The 22,647-nt window shown below is 39.1% G+C and overlaps 1 protein-coding gene across 3 annotated transcripts in view; it reads right to left on the bottom strand.

The window, feature by feature from the left end:
- tafa3b (TAFA chemokine like family member 3b) overlaps positions 1-22,647 on the bottom strand; it is a 140,466-nt gene that overhangs the window by 23,052 nt on the left and 94,767 nt on the right. For all 3 annotated transcript variants that reach the window (XM_089119577.1, XM_089119576.1, XM_039679060.2), the window contains exon 2: positions 19,307-19,419. In XM_089119577.1, coding sequence (XP_088975703.1) covers positions 19,307-19,418 — 112 coding nt within the window. In that variant the 5' untranslated portion in view covers position 19,419. The remainder of the gene's footprint in view (positions 1-19,306; positions 19,420-22,647) is intronic.

Genomic DNA, 22,647 nt, shown 5'->3' with positions numbered 1-22,647 from the left:
GACAGGTCTGTGGCTTTCCTAATCAAGTCCAATCAGTATAATCAAACACAGCTGGACTCAAATGAAGGTGTAGAACCATAGATATCTATATAAAGGCTAGATGTCTCACAGTGGAGTATTTATCATGATCACCGGCGGCCATCTTGTCACAGACAGGCTTTCTAGCGGGCTCTGTGGTATCTGATGTAAGAAATACTCTTGTCTCGTTGCAATCTTGACAGATTTACAAATGGTTTGGTTTCTTACAAATGTTATTAACGTGGCTATAATTCTGGATGATTATTTATTTACACACTTATTATTCATAAGTATGCAGTATCATAACTACATCTACAGCCGTTTATAACAAACCAGACCGTTTGAAAATCGGTAGAAAATTGAGCAAGTTATGGTGATTTAAAAAGTACATGCACCATTAACACAATGTTACCAGTGAGCGAGCTGCCTGTGACAAGATGGCCGCCAGGTGCTGACGTCGACCTCCATTGGCCAGCAGCGCGGACGAGATATCTAGCCTTTATATAGATATCTATGTGTAGAACCATCTCAAGGATGATCAGAAGAAATAGACAACACCTGAGTTAAATATATGAGTGTCACAGCAAAGGGTCTGAATACTTAGGACCATGTGATATTTCAGTTTTTCTTTTTTAATAAATGTGCAAAAATGTCAACAATTCTGTCAAAATGGGATGCTGTGTGTACAATAATGAGGGGGAAAAAAAACGAACTTAAATGATTTTAGCAAATAGCTGCAAAATAACAACGAGTGAAAAATTTAAGGGGGTCTGAATACTTTCCGTACCCACTGTATATGTGTCTGCCAGAGCAAGTTTCACCAGCCGTGTGCTTTATTGCAGTCTGCATCTGTGGAGGCATGTATTAAAAACAAAGGCTAGATGGATTGGGAATATGTGCGTCCCATTAAAAACCCTTTTAACCTGCTCTCTAGTGTTCTCCCCTATACAATGCCATGCTCTTCTAACAGCTACATCTCTCTCCACATAACCAGAGTGGTTTTATCTCTTTTATCGTTTTGTTTTTCTGAGGTAGTAAGCTGCGAAATGATTTCTTTTACAAAAAATTTACAAAGTCTGAGACTTTTAAATACAGATAACACTGTAAAAAAAAAAAAAAAAAAAACAATATGAAAACAATAACTTATTAAAGTGACAGTTTATCTAATAGTTCTGTCAAGGTTTGGCATGATATAGATATGACTATGTTAATGTGTTTAGTGTAGGTGGAATAGATCTGCTACGCTGATGCAGAGCAACTTGCTACTGCCAATACACACACGACACGCAGCTGTGAGCAAGTAAGGCATGCTGCTGCTGTACAATATAGCATACATGAATGACCCGTATCAGATCTATACAGGGGAAGCTAGCGTAGGTTGAGCAGCAAGCTCATTGGCTACTGATACAGCAGGAATCAGCTCTGCCCATACATAATGATGTTATTGCAAGTAGATTGAGTGAAGAACCTATCAACTATGCCATCTAGAGTTTCATGTCAGAACTTTGTATTTGTCATAGAAAAAAATTAAATGCATTAAATAGATCAAAGTGTGCTGTATTCAAGTTTATTTTTTCTTTTGGAAACTGCATAGTGTATGTATGTGTGTATAGTGTGTATCCTGGCTATCACGACAGCCACTTCTGGATGGTCCATTAACCAAGAAAGGATGAGTCACTTTAAGAGGCTTTTAATCTGTGGGAGGGGCTGATCTCAGGCTATCATCCAATCACAGTCTGCCCTTGTGCAGTTATTATATTCATTAGCGCAGATGATTATGTAGCATTGATGAGAGGAAACGCCTTGCTGCTCTCAAGCACTGAAGACACCTGGAGCAGTTACACTACTGAGAGGGATAATGGAATTACACCTGCACCAGTGCACTCTCTCTTTCTCTCTCCATCACTCTCTCTCTCTCGCTTTTTCTTCAGTCATTAAGAGATTGTTTCTCTATTAAAGTACAAGCCCATTGCTCCTTTGTTGTAGTGTCTATTGGAGCATGTATAAAGCCGATTAAAGCGGGATGGTTCTTATGAATCCTGCTTTCCCTTACGAGTTCCACAGATATAATAGCTCTGTTTCAACACTTAGTGAGCTGGCTACCTAGACAACATTTTAGAATTTATTCATATAACAGTATATAAATAATAGTAAAATAACACTGTATACTGCATCCACTGTCAATAATTACCAGTCTGGTGTCATTGTTAATAGGTATAAACGTGTAACGTTTACAGGTACAAAACGTACATTTTTGTTTTTACATATTGTTTTTACATGTTTTTACGTACATATTGACAACATTCAAATGTAAACATTATTACATATTTATATCTAAAGATAATTATTTACAAATCTTTTATTTTATACCCTAGCCTGGCTTCGTCATACTCATATTCTTTTCAGAATGTGTGTCTGATACTGCTCCATAGGGCTTTGATTATGAGTCATGTCTTAATCAAACCAGGGAATAAAAAAAAAACTCTGCACTCAATTGGATAGACCTACAACTGGTCTTTCATGAGTACGACCAAACGAGAAACCACAATGACAACTGGGTTTTCATTGCGTCCCATCTTCTTAGCGACCATCGGAGCCAGCTGACAAATTAAACAGTTGCCGAATTCTGTAGGAAAGAAGGCAAACACATCTTGACGATCGACAAATGAATTTATTGCAGTTCTCTGTTCGTCTTTTAAAATGAATGCAATGTCGATTTCTTCTAAAACAGATGCGATAGCGGAATCTATACATCTCAATTCTCCAGCTGCAGTCATCTTTGTTGTAAACCAGTTCAAACCAAGCGCTCTTTGATGACATGATGATTATGTAACTTCAGATCATCCGTCCATCATCATATAAAGCCCGTCCTGGCAATTTGATTGGCCCGACCATTTTTTTACTGATCATAATTACTCCTCAATGGATCGAGTCCAGACCGAACTTCCCGACCAAAAAATGTTGTAGTCGGGGTTCGGACTGGCAACCAGGCTAATTATATCTCCAAAACCAAACATATTTTATAGAGGATATAAAAAGTATATAAAACACAATGGACATAAATGTGTATGAAAATAACAATTTTAGTAACAATATAAGTTTAAAAAGCTGCTAATCCCACTCCTACCACTAAACTTACCCATAACGTTCTTAAAATATATTTAGGTTAAAGAAAAACACAACAGACAGACAAGTGCCATCACAATAATTAATTTATTCCAAAAACGTCCCACTTATTTTGTTTTCGATACGATACTGATCTCGTCGATATCAATACTGATACTGATACTTCTAAACTGTACTTTTAAATTATTACTAAGAGTAAAATGGGTAATAATATCCCCTTAACATTATATATGAAAGGCATTTAAACATTCAATATGCATTAATTGCAAATTATTCAATTATATTTTTGTTCACACATGGTTAAAATATGTGTACTTGTGGTAACATTGGAAATCTAACGGATCTATATTGTGTTTTCCTGTCTTCTGAAAAGAATTGTTCTGGGCTGCGTACCCCAAAAGCATCATGAGCCAAAGCTGATTGCAAAAATGGCAATGGTATAATACTTTTGCGATGAACAGTCCTGGTTTAATACAGCACAGCGAACCAAGACATACTCACAAATAGTTCAATGTAATTAAAATCAATCTTTGTGCGCTAAATTTCCCCCAAAATCAGAAAAAAGTAAATAATATTCCATCTGCACCACCTTACCAATGTTGTTAGCTTAGCAGCATGCTAAGTTATAAGTCAATTTTCCTGTGTGCTTCCTGCGAAGAGCTCTATAGACAGTTATATACCATATGATACAATTTAAATAAACAAATTTAAACCAGACTGATCCAAATCAGTTAAGGCGGGCATACACTGTGCGATGTCTGTGCGATTTCAGCAAGGTACCTACTCACACTGAACGAGTAAATCGCATGCGATGCAAAGCCAAAGTTCAGGATTTATGTGCTCACACTGTACGGTCCGAACGTCGAGCTGCGACTTCACTGCTCACACTATACGTGTAATATCTGCGATAACCCCCTGGATTGCGCCTATTTACGTGTATGTATCCAGGGATATTGTCAAAACAAGCATCTGCTAGTATCAAGATGATTTAGCATTTTCAATTTATACATTTAATTATTATTGGTATTATTGTATTATCATTATTAGGGGAGGCCTATAGGCTAATTTTATTATTAAATTGATCCGCTATTATAATTAATTTGCCACGCAATATTTTCACAGCACATAACCAACGTGCTGTGAGGATAATAAAATATTACAACTTACTCCTCATTAAAAATTGTCTAAAACATTTAGGTCGATTACAATGAATTATAGGCATATAAAATAACTATTAACAGTCTATAATATGTCCGAACATTGAAATAATTAATCATCAATGAAAATAGGTTTATTTCAAAAACATTGTTTGACAAATTAATAAAAGAGATGTTACATATCGCAGGTGGCTTGGAAGACGGTGGGTAATATTATTCATTTTGCAACACGTACTGGAGGTAAGCAACAGTAATTTGTAGCTAGTTTGAACCACAGAACTTAAAGCTCTCCCTCTTTTCATTTTTATTTTAATTTTATTTTTGCTGCAGATGAAATGGTTAAACTTCTGTTTTCGCGCAGGTGCAGTGAGGGAAAAAACACTGAGTTTAGGGCAATCGGTTTGTAGCTTTGCTTCAAGTGCGATATAGTCACGAGGAGCGACCAAAATTTCTGACATGCCAGAAATTCATCCGACCATCCGATTGTCGATCGTGAGAGGTTAATCGCCTCTCGTTTCTCCCTGTACACTGCACGAACACTGCACGACAAACGACGCACGACAAAGCTGAAAATCGGTCCGACAGGAAAAAGAGTCGCACGAGTCAGAATTCGGCTCAAAATCGGACGAAAATCGCACAGTGTATGCCCGCCTTTAGGCTGATGTTTTATAAAGCTCATTAGGCAGCAGAAAACAAGGCAGCTCACTAATGTGCAGAGCCGGCTTCAGACCGCTTTTAGCAGGGGGGCATTTATTTTCAATGGGTGGGCACTAGGTAGGTATGGGGACTTTTTTTTCCGATATTAGATATCCTATATTTATTATTGCTACTGCCTTTTCTGTTAGCTATTAACATGAAGTAATGCAACCCACACAATAAACACATAAAACATTACACATTGTTGCAAGACGAGCGACTCTTAAGAAATTTGATCAAGGGTTAAATAGGCCTATACAAAAAAAAAAATTGCAAGACCGACTCTGAACACAGCTTTATAATAGCAAAGCTAACGAACATGTACATAGTCTCTCACTGACAGAATAGCCGTTTATATGCTATCTCAATGGCGGAAGTGAGAAAAAAAAAAAAAAGCTAAGTTACTCATCTTTATTCTGCTATGTTCTAACATAAGCATTTACATTAGTAGCCTTAAAAAAGCATCATGTAGACCTTTATCAAATAAAACCTTTAACACCTTTAACAAATAAAAAACACCCACAACATACACAGATATTATTCTACAATTTCCATTTACAAGAAAATATAGGCTTAAACACCTGTTTCTCCACGGCGGGAGTGAGTGACATTTCAGGACAATGGGCAGCGCAAAAACTAGGCCAACTAAATTATTAGTTTCATCACGTGACAACACATAGTGAACATTACAGTACAGTTAGATAAATAGCTACACTTACGACTCGGACTCGACTGTCTTTGGTCTCGGTCTCGACTACAACACTGCACGGTAGAAGCACCAAATACCAAAGCCGGGCTGTCGTTGTCTTGCTGTATGGGGTAATCGATGTGTAAGGAGAAACTGTGGTATTGAACCATTTTCTAATTTCCATTTTTGGAGAGTTTTCAAGCTCGCGCGGTCGCGCCAACTGAAAATCATTTCATTCAAGTATTAACATGCGTGATTGGGGGGGCGGCAGGGGGGTTTCCTCACAGCGTCACACTGGTTTTTATGTTGGCTTTATTGTATTTGCAGCTAATGAGCCGTTTGTAGACATATATTTGTACTATTTCTCACTGAAATGTGAATTAAATTAAACTGATATTATTTTGTAAATTATATCATAATTCAATTTGGGGGGGCACAAAATACATTTGGGGGGGCATTGCCCCCTAATGCCCCCCCATAGCGCCGGCACTGCTAATGTGTCATCTGTGTGTCATTGACAGAGACATACCTGAAAACACACACAGGTGAGACAATAACAGTATGCGGTTAAGGCAAAAGTTCTATAAGACTAAAGCTTGAATCTGTCAGGCGATTGAACCAGCCTGAACAGTTGTTGTTGTTTACTGTTTTCCCTAAGCAGATTTCTGTCATGTGTGATTATGCATCACTTTGAAAAGCTGTACGGCTGGGAGCAATAGTGACCTCTCTTGCACAGAAAGTAATCGTTTAGACATCCTGTTCCCAGAATGTGTCACAAATAGCCTATATCTCTAACAGATGGTGAGAATGTGCTGTTAATGACATCACTTCCTGTGCAGATATATATCGAAGCATCATTAAATATCAAAATACGGCAATAAAAGTCTCTCTCTCTCACACACACACACACACAAACACACAATTGCGAATTGTGCTCTCTCACTCTCTCTGCCCAGAAAGAGTATGTAATATTAAAGTCGGATTAGGGCAAAAAAAGCGGATTAGTATTTTAGTAGCATTTGTGTTATATTTAAAGTTCTAATATTAAAGGACTAGCAAATATAAACCCAGCTTAAGCATATTTCTCTCACACATTTCAGATCAACTGCCATGTAGGGGATATTTATTCTCACTTCTGATCTGGTTTGTGTCTTGTCTCCTTCCTGTGCATCTGGCAGCGAGAGGTCTGCGTGTGGCATTGCAGGTGGAGCGATCTGCTCTACTGCCCTTTAATCTGCCAATCTGTTAAAGCATGCTGTCCTCCAGCATACGCTCTCTTTGGGACAGTGTGGTGTTAGATTATTTAAGCTCCCACCGTAGCAGGAGACAGGAGATAACTGTGAAATGGAGAGGTTCATGTAAAATGACGGCCGAGCGCAAAATCTGCCCAGAAAGCAGTTTTCTCTAACCCGTTCCCCCCCCCCCCCCCCCGCCCCTCTCAGTCTCTATTAGGACATCAGCAGCATTGACGTTAATTACAGACTACTGAATGGAGGTAAAAAGCTCCATCCAACACTGACAGACACACTGAAGACGTGAGACTTATTGAGAGTGTGAGACATGGTAAGGATGTAAAATAAGTGTTTCTCGTGACGTCAAATTAAATGGGGGAGCTTCGCGCCCACTACGTCACCTTTTGCTAAAGTGGGCGTGGCCTAGGCCTATAAATGTAGCTCGAACCACCGAGGTTACGTTAGTAACCAAGTACGTGCGTAATATCTTACGCTAGAGGAACAGTGTAAAACGCTGTGTGTTCTGGAACACCAAAGTCCCAAGGGCAGGTGCCTGGGGCTCATATACAACATAATCACCAAGGAATCACAAAGAGTCTGAGAAGAGAGGCTAGAAACATCATTCCCAATAAGTTAGCATCCTAAGGGAGCTAATCACTAAAGCATTGCTGTAGGTCTTTTGAAGAATAAAACAGTCAGTGCCAGTTAGAAAAAGGGAAATCATGGGGTACTTACATTTTCACAAACCTAAATTAGAATTTCACATCATTAAATGGACAAATTAGTATTACTAACAATAATAGATTAAACACATAATTAAACATGACTAATGCCAAATTAATTAAATAACATTAAAAAAATAAATAAACATTTAATGAATCTCACGTCATTGCATTCATTTTTGTTTCATGTCACAGTGCCTGAAACAAAATGCTGACATTATACTGTTGAAGTTTTGATTCCACTATAGTTTTACTATATTATATGCCAATTAACCTTATGTTTGTGTTTTTCTTGTCCTGTTAACAGAATGCATATAGGCTTTGGCTTTCTAAAATATTCTGAAATGTCAGACAGATGCTTGGGGGGATATACGAGAAGAAAACATGGCCAGACATGACTATCACACATCCTGTCTGCTATGGTCAGGCCTCTTCCAATAATCCAGAGTTCAGTGTCCCTTCCTTCTCAGCCCGACCTACATTTACACACCTCAGTCAAACTCCCAGTGCAAACAGCCAACTCTCAAACAAATTTTCTCCAATACACTTCAGACCCACGAGAGAGACAAAAGGAGGGGAAAAGAGAAAAAAAAGTGGCATTTTGACAGCTGTCCAATCCCGTTGAGGCTGAAGATGTTATTTTTTCACTCCAATTTGAGAGGAACGGAACCTTTCCCCTTTCCTGTCATCCCACGCTTCTGTTTCTTTCTTTCCTTCCGCAATCATCTCTTCCTCATTTCCGTCTTGTCATCCAGAGTCTCATCAAATGTCAGAGGACAGCATGCTGTCCCAGAGTGTTGGCTCCATCTGCATCTTCAAATACATATTTGTGGTGTGACCGATCTCCCTCAGGTCCAGTGGAAGGGGTCAGCACTTTTATACAGAGCCCTGATGAGACCATCTAGTGAGAATATGATGGAAATGTCCCAGGAGATGCCACACTCTCTCACCATCTCTTGTATTGTACTCTAGTCAGTTGACCAAAGCTCTTCAAAAAAAAAACCCTTCACAGACTGCTATGTGTAATAGAATCATAGGCTGCTTTGCTTTTATTTGACAATTCTGTCATAATTTGGTCTCCATCCTGTCATTCCAGACCTGTTTGACTTTCTTTCTAATGTGGAACACATAAGAAGATATTTTGGAGAAAGTTTGAGCTGTTTTTGTCCATATAATGAAAGTCAATGGGGTCCAAAGGTTTCAAGCTGCAAAAAGGACAAAAATGTAATTGACATCAAGGTCCGCTCTTGGATTTTGTTTACCTTTGTTTACATTTACTATAGAGTACTGTCTAAAAATATGAATAATGTTAACAAACTATTCATCTTTTGAAAGGTCTATGGGTTTAGTGTCAATATTATGGTGTCTGTTTTATGATATACTTATGATGTACTGTATAAGATCATGGTGTATGTGATTGTTTCAGAATAATTACACTTTTATTCACTTTTTAAATCAAATCAAAACACTGATCAATGCACGCATAAGCAAACTACATTAAATATGCAATTTGAAACTCAAAGACAAACCTCAATCTTTCTCGCACATCACATGACCAAAAAATCATGGTCCATGTTTCAATATTTGATGCAAAATAATATACTAGATGAGTCGTATCGGTTAATTTTGCAGTGTTGTTATTGTTAACTAAAACTAAAACTATTAAAACAAATCATGATTTGAAATAACACATACATTAATATATAATAAATAAAATAATATTATAAGAAAACTTGTTATTTGAGTTTAACTTGAATGAAAATGTTGCCTTAAAGCTGCAGTCCGTAGCTGTTTTGGGTAAAAAAATTATCCAAAATAAATGTTTTAGCAAGTACATATCCAGCCAGTGTTCAAAACTCTCTGCTTGCCTTAGCTCGATTCAAACAGTAAGCTCGCAATAATGTTTTTAATTCCAGTGGTACTGGTGGATTTCCACGGGAGATTCAAGCATGTCTTTGCGCCCATGTCTTTGCGTCCATATCTTTAGACATACTAGAACATGAGTATGACGAAGTCAGGCTATTAAATAATCGTGTAAACATAACATTGCCTTTTTACTTGGTACTTGCTACTGCGAATACATTCACAGACATTGCTGTGAGCAAGTAAGACATGCTGCTGCTCCTGCAAATGTAACAGACATAAATTAACCCCCGTAGCAGATGCTGGAGCAAGGAAGAAAGTTCCTGAAAGCACACTGAACACTGCTAACAGCAACACACAGTATTTGTTTGAATGTTGAGCCGCAGCTCATTGGCCGCTGATGCGATAGTAACCAATCAGCTGCACTATGATGTGATCGCTACCAAATAAGTTAAAGACATATCAGCCTACGCCATCTAGAGTTTCAAGACAAAGGTATTAGCTTTTCAGTACTGTTTCACTGCACTAGAGGCACTAACATTAAACACAATCTATTAGCAGGTTCACAGGTTGGGTATAATATTTTGCATAGTTATATAAAAGTTCCCTTTCAACAGCTCTCTCAAAATAACACCTCCACAATGTGAACACAAGGATCACACTTATCAGCACCATTTTCTTTATTTTAAAAGAATAATGTGTCAGCACCTTTTCTCATGCTGAATTCTGGCTGAACACATGTTTGATACTGTGGTAGTCAGGATGCCTGATGGATAGGAAGCTGTTTTTGTTTATGGAGAGTGTGAGCTCGCTGCCATCTGCTCAGCGATTAAACACCATGCTCTGATAGAATACATGAACACCCATCAAGCTCAAAACAGCCTGTTTAAGACACTCATAAACACTTTAAAGTGATTTTAAATCACTTACTCCAGTGCATTCTAAACATACACGCACGCGCACACACACACACACACACACACACCTCTTCTGACCAATCAGAGGTAAGAGTGCTAAAAATGACCCGAGGCACTCCTTTTCTCGCTAAAATTATAGTCAGCAAATTATAAATAAAAGACTTAATAATGTTGTTTTGAATAATCAAACACTAATGGAGCCCAGAGCCAGTTGCTTACAGTAAAATGGTGCTGCAATCTAAAGGAAATTGAAAGTGAATGCTAATAATTAATGAAAGGGGTGCATAAATTAAAGCAGTGAAAATTACCTAAGCTAAGCTACCTGAGTTTTAGGAATGTATATATATATATATATATATATATATATATATATATATATATATATATATTATACATTATATAAAAACTTAAAATATGTAATTTGATCTAATACATGCTTATTTACTGTAAGTAGATTTAATTGATTGTAGATCAGTTTCATCGAGTGAAAAACCACGCAATTCAGTGTGCGAGTGGGCTTTCTAAATGATTCAGAGTGAATTGTGAATTGAATCCATTTTGTAGCCTGTTCACATGATTTATCAAACAAAACAACTAAAATATGTGATTAATTAGGGAATTTCTGATTTTAAACAGCTTACATACACTAATGTTCAAAAAAAAAAAATTACTCAGCAAGGATGCATTCAACTGATCAAAAGTGAGAGCTGAGACATTTATGTTACAAAAATGTATTTCAAATAAATGTTTTTTTAAGTTCTACAGTGGTATGAATAAGTTTTGGCACCCATGCTAAAGTTGCCTAAAAAGAGGAATAAAAAATCATCTCTTGGATATTGATCTTAATGCCTTAATTATAAAAATGAGGAAAAGTCCAACCTTTAAGGACACCAATTTTCTTTGTGAATGAATAATGTATCATAAATAAATAAATGTTTTTCCTGAAAATACAGGGTGCAAAAGTCAGGGCACCCCTATGTTAAATCACACACCTTCCACCACACCTAGAGATTAGTGATGGGAAGTCCGGTTCTTTTCCGCGAACCGGTTCTTTCGGACAGTTCGTTTTAATGAACCGGTTCAAAAAACCGGTTCACCAGTTCTTTTACGTCATCACGTAATGACGTCAATTCTTTCATCCCGGCGTTTAAAAATACTTCAAATTAAAGGCATTTGTAATCACAACTTCAGTTAAATAAAAGCATGCATTGTCAGAATCATCTTGGATAAGTTTCTTACATTTACATTTTGAAAACGAACCCTGCTGCAGCCTAGGCGATGTGCTAACGCGGATGTTTTACATGTTTTAAATATATAAAATGCATAAATGGTCTTCATCATTTTATTTGTTATTAAATAAACTTACATTTCGCCGATTCGCCCTCTCATTTAAGTCCTGGGTTCACCCGTGCGTGCTCATGTATCATCACAGGATCAGCCGGCCGAAAGAAAGTTCTGTTCAGAGACGGTGCTATCACGCATGCGCAGTATCTCCAGCTCGTCGGTTCTCCGTATCGAACGTGTCCGAAAGAAACAGTTCTCGGTTCTGTACTAGTGATTCAAGAACTGCAACAACCAGTTCTCGACTCGAGAACCATAGCATAGCTGTGTGCTGAGCTGAAACCTGAATACAGTCGACAAAACTAAAAAATCGATGCATGTCTGTCTCCAATATAGCCTTCTGTAGCCTATACAGTATATACATGTTTATAATGTGTTAACATAACGAATTAAACATGTTTAATTCGTCATGTTAACACATTATAAACATTTACTAAGCAGTGCACCAAACATTGGCAAGAGTTTACATCAATGATTTATATTGTTACTTAGAAATTAAATGAGCTGTTCCTGAAAATATTTTTTTAGTATAATAATAAATGTTTAGTAGTTTGACAGTTTTAGAATCCAATCATTATTTACAATCGTTAAAATAATACAGTGATACAGTAATGTGATAAACATGTTTCCAAAATGTTTTATTTTGTTACACTTACTGATGTTCAACTAAAGACATGGAAACGTACATTTCGTCCCTCAGAAAAAAATGCACGCATGCTCAGCTCATCAACTCATCAGTTCTCAATATGTCGAACGTGTCCGAAAGAAACAGTTCTCGGTTCTGTACTGGTTATCCGACCGCTGTACCTGTACGTTCGGTAGTACACGCATGCGCAGTATCAGCTGCTCGTGCTCATCACTTCTCTCAGTACCAGCATATGTCTCCGTTCAGTGAACTTTTTGAGTTACTGAATAAAATGTACTAATGGATATTGGTTTATTTCGATTCGGAGGGACTGTCAGGCATGTCTGAAAGTGAGTAACTTTAGTAACTTGTGGTTTAGCGCTGACGCAAGACGCGAACTGTTTCGAACGATTCAGTCCGATTTAGTGTACTGGTTCGACCGGTTCACTAAAAAGAACCGGTTCAAAAGAACGATTCGTTCACGAACCGGCCATCACTACTAGAGATTGGCATGGTTTTACTTCAGTTAGCCTAATAGCTGGTTTGATTTGCATTGAAAGATGATCTTATGGAAAGTACCCCATGCCAATCTCTAGGTGTGGTGGAAGGTGTGTGATGATGTGGGGATATTTTAATTCCAAAGGCCAAGGGAACTTTATCAGGATGCATATTATCCTGGATCCATGAAATAACTGGCTTTTAAAAATACAAATCTGCCTGACTCTATGTGAATTTAACATAGGGGTGCCCTGACTTATGCACCCTGTACAACGCTCAAGCCAATGAACGTTGGTGTGCGTGATCGCATCATGCGCCCCCGCCCCGCAGCGTGGGTATAAACAGGAAACGGGCGCACACACATATTGTCTTTCACTTCGGAGACTTCTGTCTAGGAGAATTCAGCACTTTGAAGACCTTAAAAGAGATCATTGCATTGCAGCTCACAGCTGCTGTTCTCACAGCACTATTGTCTGTGTGTGAGTCAGTTCGGTGGCCATTTTCCTGTGTGTGTCCATTCACACTGCGGCTATACCCCTGGGCGCCTCAGCGGAAAGAGTGTTTCCAATCTTTCTTATTTTTACTAAAAGAGCAACACAAGCGTGTCCCTGTGTCTTTTTCAAGATGTCATTCCGCTTTTGCGTTTCTGGATGCCGTCATTCCCTGGCGCCAGCAGATGGCCACAGTAGTTGCCTCTCATGTTTGGGCATTCAACACGCTGAGGCAGCTTTTGTGGATAGCTCATGTTCCCATTGTGGGAATATGACTATCTCAGCGCTGAGATCAAGACTCGCTTATCTCAAGGCAGGTGCAGTCCCCTCGCCTATGCCCCGATCTAGCGTTTATTCTGCCCCGCAGAATAGGCCTACTTCGGTGCATGACCAGGGTGATCTGAGGATTACCGTGAGGGCTTCCCCGTCGAGGCAATCTCCGCGGGCCCCTCACGCCTCATAAATGCTGTTGCCATCAGCGCCCCTTTGTGAACGGCTTGGTCCTTCTCCGGAACGACCAGTTGTTTCCTTTGGGGCCCCAACTGACGATCAGATGTCGATCACAGCATCGGAGGGGGAGCTTCCGTCCTCTGGAGATAACAACTCGGCTGCGTTACCCCCTTCAGGACATGTAGCGTTGTGCAGAATGGGCAGCTATGCTTTCCCGGGCCACCGAGAAGGTCGGGCTTGTGTGGAACCCTCCACCACATCCTGAACCTGATTGATTTCTCGGGCGGGCGACGAAGGAAACCACACGTTCAGGCAATGTCCACCTTGGTGGTCCAGAAGCGCCACCTTTGGGTCAACCTGGCAGATATGAGGGATACCGATAAATATTGGTTCCTGGATGCCCCTCTCTCCCAGGTTGGGTTGTTCGGCAATGCGGTCGAGAGAACAGTTCTCGGCCACACAGAAGCAGACGGAGGCCATCCGGCACATCCTGCCCTGGTGGACCGCTGCTGCTCCCCCCCGTCCGCCGGCCGCATACCCTCCGTCTACTCATCGCCGAGGTCGGCCTCCTATGGCGTCCTCCGCTCCCGCTAAGACCCTGCAGCATCCTTCCAGGGCTCAGCGTGGAGCAAGCCGTATGAAGCCGACCCTGCCCGTCCAGGCCGCTGCCAAACCAGGAGGCAAGCTTCGGTACAAACGACCCAGAGACGGGCGGCCCAGAGGTGGATCAACTTGATCTTTAGTAGGTGGCGAACGCGCCACTCCTTCCCCCGGTGGAGGGCCGGGCGGAGAATCTTTTGTTTCCAGCAGAAAGGGAAGGCTGTCTCCAAGCAGAGGTTGGCCCACTGGATAGTGGATGCCATCGCCTTGGCTTACGAAGCCCAAGACGTGTCTTTATTTGAAAATCAAATAAATTACATTTTAAAACAAACAATAAAAAAAATATATATATTAAATTGTAATACTATATTTCACAATTGTTACTACATGTATTTTTAATCAAATAAATGCAGCCTTTTTTAAATGCAGCCAAATAAATGCAACTGTTATTTTGAACAATAGTGTAAAATACTGGACACACAGCTTGATTGATGAAATATTCATAAAGAAAATATAACATGTCAACACTAAACTGATATGTAATGAACTAAACACAATAGGTTTGCTACTGAAGTGACATGATTTCAAAAATAGCGACACGAAATCCCAAAAGTGATGAAAAAATATGGTTGAATAAAACCGAATGAGGCTGGGGTGCTCTGGGAGGGTTTGATGGTGGCGTGACCTACATGTTTTATCCCACAGATGAAAACGGAGCAGCATGCTTGAAAGTTTCACATTTTTAATTCTCCTTCTGTGTCTCTCACAGGCCATATGGGTGTCTTGGACAGACTGTGAACAGTTTCTGAGTTTTTTTTTTTTTTTTGTCAGACAGAAATTGCCTGCTTTTAGAGTTATTACAGAACAAAAAGAAAGACCTTAAGCCATATGACAAACAGAAAAACTCATATGCTGGTTAAATGAGATCTCATACATCAGTACAGTAGCAACACAACATCTATTGAATATAAAATAATGTGCGTGTGTAAGAAATGTTTAAGTATTTTATGTATATAATCTAATTTGTATGATCTTAAACTAAAAAAACAATGTTTCATACTGACAAACACTGAGTGAAAAAAAATTCTTATATGTGAAAGTTCTTCTGTTGATATGTTTTACACAAAAGTGTAAACCTTAATAACTGAACAAGCCTCACTGACATCTCAAAGATCAGGGCAACAAATGTGACTCAGAAATATCTGGTTTCTTTGTTGATGTTCAAATACACACAGAAAGAGACAGAGAGTATATAAAGGAGCTGGCAGATTGGAGATAAAACAAGGTCAGGAGCGACAAAAATCATAAAAACTGAACAATACGGTTCCGTCACATGACAGCACCATCGGTCAGTGACAATGTGACCGTCACACTCTCAAATACACAAACAGTGTTGGGGAAGCAACTTTTAAAAGCCAAGACCTCATGAAAGTGCTGATCCATACCACAAATTGTATTTCTCATGCCATTTATACACCAAAAATGTTGGGGTTTTTTTTGAGGGTTTTTTTGGTGCATATGCTACGCACCGTAACCCCCTTGGCTTATAGGGGTGCGGAGTGCGTACATATTACACACCATAAAGTGCGTATACGTGAAAACTGCGTTTCATATGCAAGCCAAAAAAACCAAACAAACATTTTTGCTGTATAAATGGCAAGATAAATAAAATTTGTGGTATAGATACGCACTTTCATGAGATCAGGCAGAAAAAGCTGTTATTAGAAAAGAAGTTTGCAATGGTACAAGCAACAAATAGCAGTTACACTGAAGCTATATGTAAGGGGGGAAACATATTGAAACTATCAAATTATATCATTTTAATCAGAATAGTATTTGTTTGTGGTTAGTACCTAGCTCAAAAAGGCTTTCTGAATGAATGACTCTCAATTAGGGTGCAAATGTTTTTGACAGATAAACATTTGACAGATAAATTTACACTAAACTGTAAAAACTGGTTTGTATTCCCCACTATATTTATTCAAAAACATAGTTTGTACAAAAAACAGCAGTGTTTAAAAAAACTCAAGCTGCTATGCAGTGAGACCTGAATTCATGAGTCACGTTTTTCAAACTTCCCTATATATAGTTATGAAACTATTTAGTATAGAAATTTACTCAAATCTTTGAATCAATTCTTTTTGACGTTTAGTCTCCATAAATCTTCTCACTGAACCAATTTACTGAAACAGATTTTTTTAGACCAGTGCTACATATTAAATAAATATATAAAATGAGTCAAAAACATTTATAGATAGCACAAAAAGCAACATTTATTTATTTCGTTATTTAAAAGATGCTAAACACACAACAACTTGAATTGGTGTATTGGTTCTTTTTAAACAATTTGATCTCCATCGATCTTCCCAATGAACCAATTCAAAGTTTTTCAGACTTTCCTCCAAAGTTTGCTCAGCTATTAAACATTTTCACAATTAAAACTTTCATCTACGTCCTTGCACCACACCATCCCAACTGAAATTAACTGTTGATCTCCATAGTTTTGGACCATCTCACTGGTCTCAGAGTCTTGCTTAGGGTGGGCACACTGGAAAGGTTTAGGAGATGTCAGGTAGACTCATGTTTTACAGGGCATAAGGGCACAGGACACACACACACACACACATTCAAAGGGCATGAGAGCTCAGGACTGCAGTCGTCCACAAGAGCTGTGTCTCTTCCTGCGTTTCATCTCATGACACACTCATCTGTCTCGGTCTCTCTTTCCACAATTCTCTTTCTATTTTTTTATGCCCTTCAATGGATCTCTGCAGCCCTTCTCCCTCCTTTACTCTCTCTCTCTCCCTCCCTCTCTCTCTCTCTCTCTCTCTCTCTCTCTCTCTCTCTCTCTCTCTCTCTCTCTCTCTCTCTCTCTCTCTCTCTCTAGGGATATTCGTTTTATTGAGAGGATGAGCCTCATAAAGAATGACCTACAGTAGCAGCAAACTTTCTGGCTATATTCCCTGTGTATGTGTGTGTGAAACAAATACTTCACTCTCATTTAGCTCATTGTCCCTGAAGCCTCTGCTGCTCGAAGGGAAGAAGAGTTTAGAGTTATTAGTTTTTCCCTCCCAGTGGTTTAGTGTGTGTGTGTGTTCAGTCACCTTGCTCTGACCTGTTAGCAGTAGTGTGTAATTAACTGATTGTCTAAACTATTTCCTCCCTCTGATCGGCTCACACGTTCAACTTCTGGACTACTTATCCAGTCTAAAAAAATAAATACTTTGTAGGGAAGGTGGTGGCCAAAAAAAAAAGCATGCGGATTTCATATTCACAAATGGGCAGTGCACACTCCTATACTGTAAACAGAGACACTATTTGTGACACTATGTATTTTAGGGAGCTACATAATACATTCCAGTAGTATGCTGTATAATTAATTATATATATATTTAAAGTGACAATAAATGCAATGTATTCACAAATCATTCCCTTTGTTTTAATATTTTCTTTTAATGGTGCCTTACACCCTCTCCAAAAAAAAAAGTCTGAACCTCCATTTTGCTCCGAGATGAGAGAAGTTTGCACAGTGAGAGAGTCATGTTGTTAAGAAATGAAATCTGCTCACCACAAACGAAAGCATTTGGAAAAGCCTCAATGCATTGTCAGACTGTTATTTTTTAAAAACAACTCATATTAATAGTTTCAGGCAAGTGGCCTAAAATTACTGCACAAGTCAGGAAAAGACAGATAGGTCTACCACCCTCGTATCAAAACCATTTTGCTATAATGGAAAAATAAACTATTAAAAAAAAGTGTGAATTGCACTGTGTTGCATCAGAAGTTAGTCTATAAATGTAGGTAGATATTGCAACATGGTTATCAAAATGAACAAATAACTAAACTTACATTTGATTTACTACTGATTTAAGACAGTTGGGAGAAAAGTTTGGGAATTGTTTTTGAAAGAATTAATACTTTTATTCAGCAAGGACTCGTTAAATTGATCAAAAGACATTGTTAGAAAATATTATTTTTCTATATCTTTAATATCTATAAACATTTCCATTTAACATTTTTTTTGTTTCAGTTTCCACAAAAATATGAAGTAGCAGAAATGTTTTCAATAATGATAATTACAGTTGGGTAGCAAATCAGAATATTAGAACGATATTAGAAGGATCATGCAACACTGAAGGCTGAAGTAATGATGCTGAAAATGCAGTTTTGCCATTACAAAATCTTTTAAAAAATATTATTTTACAATATGTAAAAATAGAAAAAAAAAATTAAGTTGTACTTATATTTCACAACATTTACTTTTTAGTTTTTTTTTTCTGTATTTTGATAAATATTGATAAATATTTGAATAAATGTTGCCTTTCAAAAGCGTTTGAAAAATCATACAGAGCCTTTACTTTCGAGCGGTAGTCTAACATGCCAAAAAACAGAAGCTTTAATAGCGTCTGCCAATTATCTAAATCAGAATCAATGTCATCTTCAATAATTATAAGAGAAACAAGTGCTTAGGACAAATAAACTAATAATTTTAGCAGCACTTTCTACTGGAACATTCCAGTGGCCTCCACATGATCCCAATGACGTCAGTGTCCTGCGGTCCATCAGTGCTTCTCATAAATAGAGAACATCCTCTAGACTATTTTAAGCTGATCTAAGCATCCACCTACCACTGAGCTGTCTAAAACACACTGCTTTCTGTCTTTGGGTTGTTCAAATTTCTGGTTCAGACAAATATAAGCACCAAACAAAAACTTCAGACCCTCAAAATAAAAACAGACGGAAAATATTTATGGTAATATCGCCCCAAATCTGACTTGAGATGGCTCATTAAAATGATCAACGCTGTAGGTTTAAATGAAAGTAAAACAACAACAACAACAGGCTTGACTGAATGAACTTTGACTGAATGACCTTGACTTACCGATGTGACTGCGATGAGAAGAGGCATCAGACAGGTGACCCCAAAGAGACAGAAGGGTCAAAAACACCAGCAAGAACCACGCGCACACCCTCTGTACAGCCCGCTCCTGCATTCTGAAACACACACAAACCATATCAGCACAGGAGTGTTACACTGATCAAAAAGGCTATTAAACGGCATGTTTCTAGAGGGGATCTCATTCTCTTCTCTAGCACTATCTAAATGTCATCATGCTCTCGCTGAATGTGTTCTAATACACTGCTGAGTGCACCAAAACACTGCAATATACAATTACTTATAAAGAGAGTAGCTTTCAGGCTGAGTCTGGGTGTTCTGACAGATAGTGGCTGACGTTGGTACTGTATGGAACCTGGAATATTCCTATTAGCTCAGATACCAGGAATATAAATTTAATAACTTGAAACATGATCGGGGAATCACCTACAAATTATAAAATTACCCATAAGGGAAAAATTACCAACGGCCTGTTTGGACAAGCCGAACACAACGAATTATGATCAGTTCTCCATCCAGGTCGGCGAAAATAGATCAATTGTACTATCAATAATCAATCATAAGAATTATAATTAAACAATTATATATCAAATAAGTTGGTCTGTTTCACCTCAAGGTTGATCAGAAATGCGTCACAGCTCTGAAACCTTGAAGAGCACTCAACTGGTACCAGTCAGGTGTAAAACTGGGGACTTCCTCGAGTGTGAGAGTTGTGTCCACGGATGCCTCCACCTCGGGTTGGGGAGTGCGGGTCGAGGGTAGACCGCTCTTTGGCCAGTGGTGCTACTACACGTGAAGTGAAGCTCTTACACATAAACTGACTAGAAATGATGGCAGTCGACACGCTGAGGCCTTTTTGTCCCCCAAATAAAAGGTGACCATGTCTTGGTCCACTCTGACAACATGGCCTACATAAATCACCAGGGTGGCGTCAGGTCCCGAAAACTTTACAGGGTAACGTAACGCCTCCTGGTCTAGGCTCAGCACAATCTGCGCTCATTGAGAGCAGCACATGTGTCTGGTCAGCTGAATTTGGGACCAGACAGACTGTCCAGAAACCAGCAACCAGCAGGAGAATGGTCTCTGTCCCTGCAGACGGTCCTACTGCTGCGGGAGACATTCGGCAGAGGGCAGGTAGACCTGTTTGTGTCCCAAGAAAACGCTCACTGTCTGAAGTTTTTCTCCAAGACAAGGGATGAGCTGGCCCACGTCTGGCCCTGCTGCCAACTCTATGCTTTTCCCCCATCTCGCTCATGCCTCAGGTATTTCTAACGAATCAGGGAAAATGGATGCTCAGTGCTACTTGTGGCTCCGCTCTGGAAAAACCAGGCTTGGTTCCCAGTCTGATGCAGCTGACAAGCACTGCCGCATGGCAAAAACTGACGAGGAAAGACCTCCTCTCTCAGGCCCAGGGCTCGATTTGGCATCCTCAACTAGAGCTGTGGTCCCTGCATGCATGGGCCATCAACAAGTACCCACAAACCTCCCCGAGGGAGTGTTAAACTTGATCAAGAAGGCTAGAGTGCCGTCTTCTAGATATTCCTTAAAATGGTCTTTGTTTTCTGGCTGGTGCAAATCCCAATGCTTTTCACCCCTAAACTGCGGGGTTATGGAAATTCTCTCCTTCCTTCAAGAGCTACTGGATAAGGGCAGAACCCCATCCACGTACATCCACAAGTTTATGTGGCGGCCATAGCAGCATTTACAAAACTCGCAACTGGCCAGTCACTGGGGAAGAACAATCTGGTCATCCGCTTCCTTAAAGGAGCTTAGAGGCTGAATCTTCCCAGACCCCCCTCAGTCCCAACGTGGGAACTTTCCATGGTTTTGGAAGCCATGAAAGCCAATCCACTTGTCGGACATGAAACATCTGTCATTCAAGACAGTGTTTCTTATGACTCTTGCTTCAGTGAAGTGCATAGGGGATTTACATCCGCTCTCAGTAAGCGCGACGTGAATGGAATTTGGGCCAAATGACTTTCCTCTTCTAGAGTGAACCGAGGTTTTGTTAGTAAGCGAGTATGTTTTCTGTGATGGGTAGAGTTAGGGTTAGGGTAGAATCATAGACTGTAAAAAATATGGACAAAGCGTCTGTGACGTCATCCACTGACTTTCTGAAGAACAGTTCTGAGGCTGTTTATGGGGGGTATGGGCGGCGCCATACTGGAATATCTTGGGAAATACAAAATACAAATGTTCAGAAAGGATACAGAGGTGGTATGATGTGTTGTGTCAGATCATGGCCGAGACGTCAAATTCCACTCGGCGCAGCCCGTTATCAGCTGTCAATCAAAGTTAACCGCCCTTATTTGTCATACATTATATATCTAAATACGATCTAAACTAACGATTTAGAAAAAAATTCACCCCCCTCACAGTTGTCAGTCACGCGGACAATATTGAAGATTACAATAAAAGTCCATGGGACCAAACTGTAAAAACATGAATTTATGCTGTGAAAACAGACATTTTAAAATGGACATTTGCTCCCTTTTGGGACCGGCCTCTAGCGGATTTTCGATGTATTGCAGTTTTTCGCACTTCCGGGAAGGCTTCATTTTTTAGATTAGAATGTTGCCGCTTGGGTAGAATATACAGTTTGTAAGGTATACAATCATTATATTTATGGAAAGTCTAAAACATGAAAACACAACGTGTGTGGGTGGGTGTGTATGTGTGTTTCAAGAGCTGTTGAAATGTTATGTGTAGAATTAGGTGTGCTTTTAAGTATACGACATCGATTGGGGATTTATTTATGGCTTAATAATCAGAGTCCGTCTCCTCTAACCTCCTCACATTTCACAATAACCAAAAATAATTTAAACTTCTGAGGAATATTTGTGTTGGGTTTAATGAAATTAAATCGCAAAACTACATAGACCATTGGTTCCGATGGAAACTGCAAAATAAAATCATTATTTATCTTCCTACTCCTGATCCTGTTTTAATCCTACAGACAGATTTAAGCATTTTGTTTGGAGAGAATTGAAATTGGAAAATGCAAAAGATACAAACAAACTCTATGTAAGCATGTGTGCAGCCATGTTTGTTATGCTACTGTAAGCTTTAGCCAGAAGACATCATGTGAGAGCATGTAATAGTATCAGCTAGCCAATGAGAGCACACTTTCATCATTAAGTCTTCTGTGGAAAACGGATGGTTAACAGAATCTTATTAGCAAGAGAAATTTGTGTATAATTTCTACTGATCATGGCAACAGTAATTCATCCAATGAAGATCAAATGATGGAGAAAAGCATTATAACCGGGCACAAATCCAAAAACATGACATTGAAGAGACTCTGCATTTTAAAGAGCTGATTCAGG

This window comes from Pimephales promelas, chromosome 14 (genome assembly GCF_988280905.1).
Source record: "Pimephales promelas chromosome 14, fPimPro1.hap1.1, whole genome shotgun sequence".
NCBI lineage: Eukaryota > Metazoa > Chordata > Actinopteri > Cypriniformes > Leuciscidae > Pimephales > Pimephales promelas.
Note: the sequence above shows the minus strand (reverse complement) of the source record. Positions and strands in the feature narration are given on the sequence as shown.